The sequence below is a fragment of the Crinia signifera genome, chromosome 12 (assembly GCF_055691185.1).
Source record: "Crinia signifera chromosome 12, ASM5569118v1, whole genome shotgun sequence".
In the NCBI taxonomy this organism is placed as follows: domain Eukaryota; kingdom Metazoa; phylum Chordata; class Amphibia; order Anura; family Myobatrachidae; genus Crinia; species Crinia signifera.
Window position 1 is genome coordinate 10,913,890 of NC_139228.1, and position 12,840 is coordinate 10,926,729.

A 12,840-nucleotide genomic window follows, 5' to 3' on the forward strand; every position below is an offset into this window, starting at 1 on the left:
GTCAACCTTTTGGCTGTCGACCTTCCCATTGTCGACCTAATGCTTGTGTACCCCTTCCAGCACTGTCGATCTTAGCTATGTCGACCGATTTCATGTATGTCGACCTTCATGCCCGAAGCATGGCGAGCGTAGCGAGCGATGCAAGGGGCTGCGGTTCACTTCAAACTGTGTCCATGTCGACTGGGTCGACATTTGGATAAAAAACCAGTGAAAAACCCCATGTCGACCTTTTGACTGTAGACCTAGACACTGTCAACCTAATGGGTGTGGCGCCCTTTTTGCATGTCGACTTTTTTGCATGTCGACCATTTTGCATGTCGGCCCTTTTACATGTCAACCTTTTTGCTTGTCGCACTAATGGTGTCGACCTAATGGTTGTCTATCTTTTTGCTGTAGATCCCTTGTCCCGGTTCCGCTCCCTCAGTAGGTAAATGCCCTTCTCTCCCCCTAGTAGTGACCCCTCTTCTTTGTCTCTCTCAGTTACTCCCTGTCCCCTGATGTGCTGGGAGGGGAACGTGTCACCCCCCTATCCTGCATACTGAAATAAACATGGACCGTGGACGTCTTCATTGCTCTCTTTAAGTATTTATTAATGTGGCCAGCACTTTGTCCAGCGAGGGGGATTGTTGCAGGGCCCCTCCCCAGCCGAAACTGATGCACTCGCTTCTCCACTGGGGCAGATGCCTCTAGAGCAGGGATGGGAGCAGCCTGAGGGTTGGAGAAGGAGGAGGGGGGGGGGGTAGCATCATCCCACTCAGTGAGCGAGCAGTGGTACAATGCACTCAGAGCTATGAGCAGCCAGGAGAGGTAGGACACACAGAGAGGTGACCTCCTGGATCATGGGGTGGCTGGGGTCCTCCTGCCTGGATGCTACAATGGTTGCGGAGACGGTACGTCCCACCTGCTGGATGCTGCTGAGCCTCTTCCTGGTCATTATCCCCAGCACGGTGACCTCGTGCCCCGAGTTCTGCAGGTGTTACGGAACCCTGATTCAGTGCATGGAACCCAACACCATCAGCAACATCTCCCTGTTCCGGGACGTGGAGAACATCACCGAAGCGTAAGTGACACCTATTCCCTCTTGTCAGAGACGTGGAAGGGGGAGATTTATGAAAGCTTGGAGAGAGATAAAGTGGAGCGAGAGACGGTTATGGCTATGGATTAGTCTGTAGAAGTTTTGCGGCAGAGGTTTGCCTCTGAGGGCAATAGTGAGACTGTGAGGAAGAGATGACAGAAACAAGGACAGATGTACCAAGCTTCAAAAAGTCATAAAGTGGAGAGAGATAAAGTACCAACCAATCAGCTCCTAACTGTCATGTTCCAGGCTGCTGTCTATGTAATAAGCCTTGGAAAGAGAAAAAGTGGAGGGGATAAAGTACCGGCCAATCAGCTCCTACCTGTCATGTTGGGGTCTATGTACTACGCTGTAGAAAGTGATAAAGTACCAGCCAAGCAGCTCCTAACTGTCACGTTACAGACTGCATTCGAAAAATGCCAGTTAGGAGGTGGCTGGCTGGTACTTTATCCCTGTTTGAAGCTTGGTGCTTCTAGCCCAGTTAGTGCCAGGTACACAGAGCACACGCTGACTTCATACATCTATGTGTGCGCTGTGCCAGGCTATACTGCGTGGGTACCTGGCAGGCAGGTGGGCACACACATACAGCTCTATACATAAGGTGGAACATGAAGGATCCAAAACACATAGAAATGAGGTTACTGACCCAAAGAACTTACAATCTAGAGATAGAGCTAGGTAGACTGATATGAGATTGATGACTGTTCTGTGGCATATTGGAATTTCATGTGGAGTGTCAGTGTACCCCTTATTTGACTCCTCGTCAAGCCCCACCACACAGGGCACAGTGTTACCCCAGCTCCGTGGCACAATGCAGAGCTTCAGTTCCGCTTAACAGCAGAGATTGTACAGCTGGAACGTGGAACCTCTGTGGAGCAAATCACCTTCTGCAGCGCGACACAAGTTACATAGAACTTTTGGTACTTATGTATTATCTGGGCTCCCATGTTAAATGCACCCCATTTTTTCATACCCCTACTATCCAACTACGCATGGAGTTGATTTTTTATAGTGTGGTGAGCGCAGCGAGCCACCGTGCCCGAAGCGTGGCGAGCGCAGCGAGCCCCGCGAGGGGACGCGGTCTCATAAGAAAAACGGGAGCCCAGATATTACATAAGTACCGAACTTTTACTCTAACAGCTGGAAAGTGAGACATTACCTACATGGGACAGACATAGATAATGATATTTGTTGATAATTACTTAATTAACTACACGCTAGCACAGAGATCGCAGTCTAGAGGGTTAATGCAAGTTGCCACAAGTCCATTTGCAAATCATCGGTGGACTTGCAGACTTTTATTCGCTATCACATAGGGCTGCGTACACATATCTGGGGTGTGATCGGGCTGCGTGGGGGAGGAATTGGGGTGATTGCCGTCACCTGTGGGGAACTAGTTACTTGATAAGAAAGGTGTCTCACCGCAGGTGATGCTAGTTATCGGATAAGATGGGAGCGCAGGAGAGAGTGTCCCCCGGTAGAAGGGGTCTGTTGGAGGGTAAATGACCCCTGTAGTCACCCATCACTTTACCCTGTGTTATAGGCTTTATACACTCCACAGAGATCCAGGTGTCCTGTACCTGCAGACACACACACACACACACGGGATGGGTGTACCATGCTGCATTGTGCCTCTGTTATGTATAAAACCTACAGATGTAGTTGCTACATCTGCATCTTCTACAGAAAGCCACATACTGTAATACAGACTTGTGTCCCTCATTGTGGCACAATGAGGGCATTCCGTTACATAGCTTGCAGGTAGTAATACCTTTGGGTGGATGAAATTCCACCTGCTCTGGAAACTGTATTCTGCGCAGCAGATTTGTCTTATTCTTCCTGTGAAAGGTCTGTCTGATTGTTAGCTGTGTACTCAGAACAAGAGATGATGGTTGTGTGCTGTCTCCTAGCGTGCCACAAGAATTGCTATTGTTAGCGTTGATTGACATACAGGGCGGGATGCACTAAAGCAAAAATGTGGTAAAACCCTCGGAAGTCCAGTGTCGGCGCCGCATCACAAAGGACAGTTCTTATTGTAAGAGTTGTCCTTTGCGTTAGTAATCCCATATGATAGTGCATATGCGATATTAGGAATGCGGTAGCCGGCGAATGCGGGCGATGTGGGGAAGTGGATGTTAGTGCATCCCCCAAAATCAGATACAGCTATAAAATCCTCTGCTGACAATTATCTGCAGGTACTTTTAATAAGTGCAGAAGTAAAAAAAAGGATTACCTCCAGGTTTTTATGTATGAGACTATCTATCTATCTATCTATCTATCTATCTATCTATCTATCTCAAAATTGCCTCTTTCAAAAGAGAGGTTATTTACTGAGAAATATTGTGCAATAATCCATACCATCCAATTGTGCTTTTGTTTATACAGAAGTTGAACAACTTCCACCATGAAAGCAAACATGTTATTGGTTGCTGGGGGATTATTACAGTTTATCTACAGTATGTTAGTAAATATCTCTGAGAATAGGAACTTGGCTCCTTACTTTGAATGGTAGGGATCTAATACTTGAAAACATTTGAGTACAATAACAAAATGATGGGGCTCTCGCAGAGATGCGCAAAATAGCCACTAAAAATGCTGTCAGCGTCGCTCACATTTGTTATATAAAGTCAAATAAAAATGTGTAAAAAAAATACATTTCCTATATAAGGTAACGTTACAGGTCATTATGATGGAAAAAAGGTTTACTTGGCAATTTTAACACCAATTTTGACAAATTTTCTTTAATGCAATAGCGGAACATACTATACAGTAGCTCTGCCAGAGTGTATTTGCCAATGTACATCTCTCAGTGTCCCAGTGGAGCTTACACTCTAAATCCCCCTATCAGATGGACACATACCCACTAGGGTTATTTATTTATTGTGACGGTAGCCAAATATCCTCCCAGACTATTTTTAATTTGGTGACACTCAGGCAAGCACGGGGAGAACGTACAAACTCCACACCGTTAACTTCATGGTGGGAATTGAACCCATGACCTCGGTCCGTGCTGCGATGCACATTGAGAAATGCCCATTTGTTGCGAGTTTACGAACTGTTCATGCGATTCTTAATTCCATTAGGACCAAATCAGACGTGTAATTTGAACAATGTTGAGCACTAATAACGGTGGCAGAGTCACTACTGCGCATCCCCTCGTTAATGGCCCTGTGCCGCCTAATGACAAGGGTCTCCTGCTGGGGCTGATTTATTAATGGGCTGCCTTGAAAGGGAGTTCCGGCAGTTAGCCGGAATGATGGATGGCCTCCCAAGGTGTTTGTGTTGCAATAGAAGCACTTGGCCGCTCCTTCGCCATCAGTTAGAGATTGAGCAGAAACAGGACCGGGCCGCCATGGCTGCCGGCGATGGCTTTAATATGTGTTAGATGATTTTTACTGCCTAGAACGTTGTTCTATAAAATAAGTTCTGGGAGCATGAGAAGGGTGCACACCAAGGTTCCTGATATTGAAACTTCTACTATACGGCATCATTCCTGTTCTGCGGTAAAAGATCAAACAAATTTGCGCACGTCAGTAAGCTCAAACTAGATATCAGTAAAAATCTAAGTGCCTGCCCTCACTATTCAACTCCTCGCTGTAAATATTAGTACTAAATGCAACTCAGAATATCACTAAACCCTTGGAAAAGTTTCATATGTTCCCAATTATCCACAAAAAAAATTCCCAGGTTAGGCCGGACTGAGAGCACAGGGAGAATTCTGAACCTAGGAATTGTGGGGGACGGTATGCAGATGACCCCAATTTATAACATGATAGTATTTCATTTATAACGTGTTGTAAGTACTAAAGGATATTATTATAATTTATAACCATGCTAGACCTGACTGGAGGTGTTTGGATCAGTCAGTCCTGTTCGTCGCTTGTTTGTTTTTGTCCGGTGTGCTCCGTCAGTCTAGTGTGTTTTTGGATTTTGTACAGCAAACAATACTGCGTTCATGATTTGGAGTCTCAGTAGATAATACTGTACGACTTGACCATGTACATCGAACAAGGCGGAACCTCAACGGACCTTCTCAAGCATGGTCCAAACCGTCTGTGGTCTATCTAGATGGGTTGTTTGTGAATTATTAATTGTATAATTATTATGATTATTATTACTATTACTTAATTTAAAGTTCTAAGACAACCGCAGGGACAATTAATCAACTTGATGTGGACAAGCTCCCACAAACTGTGTGTTCTTTATGATAATCGCTGAATAGATCCTCTTTTTAGAGAACCTGACAATGTATGGCTAATGTTGATATTATCCATTGACAGGATGATTACCTTTAAGAGAATTGAATACTCCCCCATATTGCAAAATGAGTGCTATATGTGTGAAGCAGCGATGAGCGTTTTCTCCGGGGCCTTGGTTTAACCTAATTTAAGAACTCACGAAAAGCCGAGTGTTTCTGTAAAGATGTGCGCAGACCTCTGTGTTTTGGTTTTGGATCTGGTTTCAGCACTGTGTTTAGGTTTTAGTTTTGAAAAACCACCTTCAACTGTTTTTGGTTTAGACTCTGATTTTGATTTGGTTTAAAATCGATAAAAAAAAAAAGGTAAATCAATTTGACAAAAATAGATAAAATCATGTCATTTTTGCAATCCAGAATTTAGATTTAAAATACGTATTCCGAATAGAGGGAGCATCAATACCTGGAGAGATCTAGACTGGGTTTTGGTTTGATTTCGAACCACAAAATTTGGGTGGATTAAAATTTATGGAGAACCGTATCAGACAGACGGTGCAAGGCTGAGTTTTCTCTGGGACTCGAGGGCTTCTGGATTGGTCGATTATAACAAAATGCCATTATGCATTACCCCCCTCATTAAGCATCATTCTAATATTGGAGCGGAGTAAAGTAGCAGAGGGATAGTTGTTGGGATGTTTCCTTATCAATATTACAGGAGCATAGCGTGTGCTGTAGGAGGACCCTGCTATTTCCAGTAACTCTTAGCAAGTGGCTTTCCACTCACTGCCATTCTTTCCTTAACACTTGCGCAACCTCAACACAACTACTAGTTGATTGGTCCCAGAAGAGAGGCTCCCTGATCTTCTGAAATACTTTGTGCTGCTATGAACATTCCTTTGCTCTTATTGGCTACACTTTGTGTTTTTGTTCTGTGGCCACTAACCTGGCCCTCGTCCTAGTTCCACTAATGTTTTAATGTGCTTAATAACATCATGAAGGCCTCTTAGTGCAATGTCTGAATGCTGTATTCTACTCCCGGAACCACCCACTTCCTTAGAGAAGTGTGTGTCCCTGGAGGCGATATCAGTGGCGTAGAAACAGAGCATGTGGTGCTATGGAGGTGCTGGATGGCTTGTGGACTATGGGGGTATTATTAGGACAACTGTCCTGAGCCGTGCAGCAGAGAGGAGCCGTCAGTCTGAGAAGCAGCACTGTGGGTTGGGATGTCCCTACCAAAATGGCCACCACCTCAGAGGAGACAGTTAATTAATGATGCTAGAGGAGGAGGAGGTGGCCATTTTGAGATGGATATTTTCAATAGTATGAAGTGGGCAGTTGTTAACAGCTGCTACCGCCAGGACCACAGGCTCACCGCGGCAACCATCTGGGTGATCCATCCCCTGATAATGAGCACCTACTATGGGAGAGGGGTTATTAGAAAGTTTTTTAGCAGGGGGGGTGCAAAGTTTGTAGTTATGCCACTGGCTGCTGTAGCCAATGTATTGTATTTCATCATTGCGGTCCTACCACACTCTGCACTTTACCAAGAATCCCAACCTGGACAGCTTACTCCGGCAACTCCTGGGGGTCCCGGATAAAGAGCCTCCATGTTTGCCTCCTGATCATGAAAGAGTTAACGAATCCCCCAGCGGAGCAAGGGTTACCCTGCTCTTCCCTCTGTCCCTGTCTCTCCCCCCAGTCTGTTCTGTTCATCCATTTAGCTGCAAACTGTCTGAGTTATGTCAGGCTACAGAGCCTGGGGTCCCAGGAGAGACAAAGCAAACATACAAGAAGTTATGATAACACCTTGATGACAGGAAATATAGAGAACAAAAAATTCTACGTTTGTTACAGATCTGGTCAGTGAGGGAGAGGAGCGGCTGGAGTACTAGCAGGGGGGATAGATGTTTTGGTATGTCAGGCTGTGATTTCCAAGGAGAAAACATTCCATGCAGTCGCTGACAAAGTAGAAAGGTGCTTATGTTGCAGCTATTTACTGGTCTATGCCTTCGTCTGAGCGATAATCGGCGGGTGTGTATACCCGATATATCTAATGACGGCGTTCACAGACTTATCATGTTGGCCCTGCAGCACAGCCGATGCCCGGTATATATGCTGTGTGACTAGGGATGGCGATCGTTGCCTTTGCCATTGATGGTTGCCATCGATGGCAAAAGTGCAACTGGCCATCGATAGTGTATAACTATTCAATGAATGACCATCTATGTTTTTGTATATCGATGGTCATCCATTTTCTGTGATTGAGTGGCCTGTGGGCCAATCAAAATGCAGGAGCGGGGCTTCACAGGTGTCAGGGAAAAAGCAAAAACAAAACTATTCGTTTAACCTTTACATCGATGGTGGGAAACCATCTGGTTCTCCCCCATCGATGGCAAAACTATTTGACATCGGCCATAAACCATCGATAATTTCTAATCCTCGATGGTCGTTGGCCATCCCTATGTGTGACTCCCCGCCCGGCCGTACACTGGCTGAAGGGCCTGATGTCACAGCTGTGCAAGGAAATTCATATATCTGCCCATCTGTGACTGAGGGCTGACATATTGAGCAGCCAATCGGTAAATGTATAGGCTTGCCTGCCACTCAGCCAGAGCTACGGTGGGTCCGCCTTCAAGTCGGCGTGGTGTGTGCCAATTAGGATGTCATAGTGACTGTGAAGGGCATCACATAGCATATTCTTATGGCAGGGGTTGGACTGATCTGGGGGATGTTCTAGGTATCATCTAGGATGGTATTCAGCCCACGCGCAAAGCGCAATCGCTGTGAATTGCGCCATTAGGTGTTACACAGGAAAACGCATAATGGAATATGTGGTAATATATAATCTTCCATTGCAATTTGCCATGCAGAGAAATTACTGCTCCCCAAAGAAGGGCTTCTGAGAGTTGGATCAAGAGGCGCTAATCTCTCTATCCAGCGCAGGGGAATAGCCGCAGAGATAAGTTGCACACTTCGCCATGCGTCCTACCATCTCTATAAACAACAGTGGCGCCATTGGTGGAGATCTTCTTTTGTGATGGCCACAACTAAACTTGGGGTCTGACTTTAAGTATACTATGTATTTATTTTATTGCAACTAAATAGGTTGGCTTAGATGGGCCCAGTTAACTACATACTCTAGCTTGCCCAGGAGTAAGGAGCAGGTGCCCAGGAACCAAAGGAACAGGTGCCCAGGAACCAAGTGCACAGGTGCCCAGGAACCAAGTGCGCAGGTGCCCAGAAGTGCGCAGGTGCCCGGGAACCAAGGGAACAGGTTCCCAGTAACCAAGTGCTCAGGTGCCCAGAAACCAAGTGCGCAGGTGCCTGGGAACCAAGGGCGCAGGTACTTAGGAACCAAGGGGGCACAGGTGCCCAGGAACCAATTGCACAGTTGCCTAGGGAACAGGGTGCAGGTACCTAGAAACCAAGGGTGCAGGTGCTTAGGAACCAAGGGTGCAGGTGCTCGGCAGCAAGGCAAATCTATGTGCCTGAAATATTATTTTGATTAATTAGGTAAGGGTTAAATCTAGACTCATAAGTCTCAGGGAAATGTGAAGAGTCTGTGACTCCGGAGGTGCTACACATGGTCATCCTCCTCCGTTCTATCACAGACGGAAGAGAACAGCATTCTCTCCAAGCACCAGGGTCCATATGACCCTCCCCCACCCTATTTACCACCTAAACCCAGGTGTGGTCTGGACCCACGGGGAGAAGCAGAAGGTTACATTCCTGGCCTGGTGACCATTCTGTAGCAGAATAAGGTGTGATAATCACTGAAAGCTTTTAAGAGTGCTGGCCACAAATCACCACAGGGGTTTGGTTACCTATTCCCTCAGGGGTTGCTGTGATTGGCACCGAAGGAGCAGTCAAGGACTGGGACGGCTGTCAGGCACTCCAGGACTTTGCCCAAGGACAGTTTATTTTTAGTATCTAAAGGGTTAATTGTCCTGAAATAAAAGGAGCAGGCGCTTTTCCATTGTAGCCCATGTGTCGCTGGATAGTGGGAGATATCAACTTACAGAGCTTCTAAGTGTTTTTCTTGTTTATACATCTACATATCGGTGCGGTGGCAGAGTTCTCCTATCATAGCAGTAAGGATGAAATGTGACTGTGTGTAAGAGGATAAAGGACCTTATTCTAGTTCGTTCGGATCCCCCGTGTCTTCGCAGACGCATTTCTGCACATCTGCAGGCGCAGGGTGCGTGCGGCCACGGCGAACAGTGTTTGTTGGGTGCATACACCCAAGTTTGGGGACATGGAGCTGTGGGCCAGGCGATACCCCTATGGGAATGCTGGGCATTCCCATAAGAACTCTGGCCGTTCCCATGCAAATCACCCAGTGACGTCAGTGTTCGGGGGCGGGCATGCATGTATATGTAAGTGACCTAGGAGTCACTTCGATATGCGCACACCTTCGACATCATTCGATGGGCGGTGACCATCGAATGATGTGGGTGGTTCCCCCCTAGCCTGCAAATAGATGTTTATGTTAAACATCCATTTGCAGCCAGTGCGGGCAAACCTGCTGTGGAAGGGAGGGGGCGACCCGGCATTCGCCAGACAGGGTCTGGTGGACTCGCAAGGCTGCGGATTCGCAGCCTCGCTAATCAACCAGAATAACCCCCAAATTCCCGTGAGTTTGTGTAAATATTTATATGATATAATATGACTCAACTTTTGCTACATCAAAAGCGGGACCTCTGGCGTGGACATGATAGAAAAGGGGATGGGCTTAGAGTTTGGTAGGTGGGGCTTACGATATAGGGTGAGGCCTACTGCGCTGACCCCCGTTTTTGTCATTTTGGGGCATGCTCAGCGTTCCCTGAGCAACTTGGTTGCCCCTGGTTCCTGCCCAGCACTGTTAGATGCCATGCACACAACATCTATTTAATGATCACTGGCTCCCCAAACGGCCCCCCTTGCTGATGTGACCCTGTGACCTGCAGGAGGGACAGCAAGACAGTCTCCAATTAGTGGGAATACCCTGCTGTAATCGGGACAGTTCTGAGGGGTGTATCTGAGAGAATTTTGTGTTCAGAGAAGGTCAGCGGCCATTTTGATCTAGACACCAGGGGTATCTGATCACTTCCATCTCTGCTTCCATCCCTCCATAGCAACCTCAGTTACAGCTAGGGTTACCACCTAGTCCCTTTAATTCCGGACACATATTAATTACACAGGTTCTGTGGCTGGCTGACTTCAAGACTCCACTTCACCTGATTTTAAACTGCCACAGAACCTGTGTAATTAACATGTGTCCGGAATTAAAGGGACTAGGTGGTAACCCTAGTTACAGCATAATGTCAGGTAAACCATTAACCTGTCACAGCCCCACCATGCCGAAGGAATGCTCCAGGTGTGCATCCCTCCAGACAAAATGGAGGCCAAGTCGCCTTTCCACGTCACAATGAACCCATCCACTCCCAACAAGGCTGCTCATTAGAATGAAGTCTAAGAGACCTTTGTTGGAGAAATTTAGACAGCTCCCCGTTCCATCTTCATGGGCCCAGCCCCCGGAGAGGACGGTATTGATTTTCTATACACAGGCAACATTTCTCTTGGCATATTATTTAATGGATGCCCCCCAGGGGCTAAGCTCATTAATGATGTGTTTAGAATCCCCCCCCCCCCCCTCTCCTCATCTCACATGAACCCCTGCAGTGAGGAGCGAGGTGCAGCGTCCTGTCGCTAAGGCTGTTAACGTGCAGCTGTCACATATCATCTGACGAGTGTCCATCTAATTATACATAAAATATACATTTGTCGATGACCCGAGGCCCTGGAACCATAAATAGGCCAGCAGCTCGGTGTCTGAGGGAGACCGTGGAAATGCTGGGTTATTGTTTACAGTATATATACTTATATACATACTATATACAGTATATAGAGAAATTCAGGGACCGGGAAGCATTATTGTGCTTAGTTAGGAGTAAATACAGTAAAGCTGGGTTTGTAATATACCATATATCAGCCACTCTTGCGTACAAAACTGTGCATGCTCGCTTTCCTGCATAAAAAGGTTTTCTTGTTCCACAATAACGTCCCCTTATGCACACTGTCCACTGCCACTTATCCATGCACTTCCTGTAGAAACCACCTGGGTGTGCTACCCATGCACTTCCCGTAGAAAATGTATGGAGGTGGTTACCCATGCACTTCCTATGGAAACTGTATGGCAGTGCTTACCCATGCACTTCCTGTAGGAAACTGTATGGCAGTGCTTACCCATGCACTTCCTATGGAAACTGTATGGCGGTGCTTACCCATGCACTTCCTGTAGGAAACTGTATGGCGGTGCTTACCCATGCACTTCCTGTAGGAAACTGTATGGCGGTGCTTACCCATGCACTTCCTGTAGGAAACTGTATGGCGGTGCTTACCCATGCACTTCCTGTAGGAAACTGTATGGCGGTGCTTACCCATGCACTTCCTGTAGGAAACTGTATGGCGGTGCTTACCCATGCACTTCCTGTAGAAACTGTATGGAGGGGCTTACCCATGCACTTCCTGTAGAATATGAATGGAGGGGCTTACCCATGCCTGTGTGTACCCAACATTAGCACTTGGCGGTTCACTGGGCCACTGTTACGTCAGTCTGGAATCCCTACTTGAAATTCCCTTTCTAGATCCTGTATAAATAATTTAAAGTTATTTTTCAAAAAAGTGCAAATATATATTGTAATAATAAAGCGTATATCCTGTGGGCACCCTGACTAACATCATTATATCGGGTGGTGAACTGTGTCATCTTCTGTGCTTCCATAAGCTGTAAACCAGAGCTAGGTGAATGGTGGCACTCCAGCTGCTGTGCAACTGCACATCCCAGCATGCCGTGCCATGGGTTAAACATGCTCTAACTATGGCAGAGCATGCTGGGATGTGTAGTTCCATAGGTTGCATACCCCTGCAATTGCTGTAAAGTTTAAACCGGCCCTTTCTTTGTCTATGGATAAAGCTATCGGCAATCCACTGCTACTTATAATTTTACAGAATGCGCATGATCAATTTTACGTCAAAACTGATTGGTTTGACTTTACATTGGTTTGACGTAAACCCCCCCCCCCCCCCCCCCCCTAGCACATGTAGTCAGCGTCAGTTCTCACCTGCACTCTTTCTGAGCCACAAATGAGGTGCGTCTCTCCAGTAATCTCTGTGTGGCAACCCTGGTACCACGTGGCTGTAATGATTATGAGAGGGATGCTGCCTCTTTGATCTTTCTTGCGTCGGAGAAGATACAGACAGCAGGGTCTTTAACCAATTACATTATCCAAGCAGGAGATCAGTATGGCTTCCATTAGATGTCGCTTACATCCCAGACAGATAACGCAACATTAAAGAGGCAGCGGCTGATCATAATCTCCATTAATTTATAGGTTAGGGGGTAATGGAGTTTAAAACCTCTTTAATCTCTCAAACTTTCATTGACTGCAAAGTCAATGATATCAAATGAGGCTACAGTGAAAGGCTAAATACAAATGACTAATTAATTACGCACATTATCATATCGGCATCCTAAGTACCGGTGTGAGCTGGTTGTAAGCCCTGTTGAGCAAATAAGATCTAACAGGAG

The 12,840-nt window shown here is 46.4% G+C and overlaps 1 protein-coding gene across 1 annotated transcript in view; it reads left to right on the forward strand.

Moving 5' to 3' along the window:
* Positions 1–797: 797 nt before the first annotated feature.
* Positions 798–12,840, forward strand: part of NTRK1 (neurotrophic receptor tyrosine kinase 1) — a 99,341-nt gene continuing 87,298 nt past the window's right edge. The window contains exon 1 of the mRNA XM_083167414.1: positions 798–1,060. Within this exon, the coding sequence (XP_083023540.1) occupies positions 840–1,060 (221 nt within the window). The 5' untranslated portion in view covers positions 798–839. The remainder of the gene's footprint in view (positions 1,061–12,840) is intronic.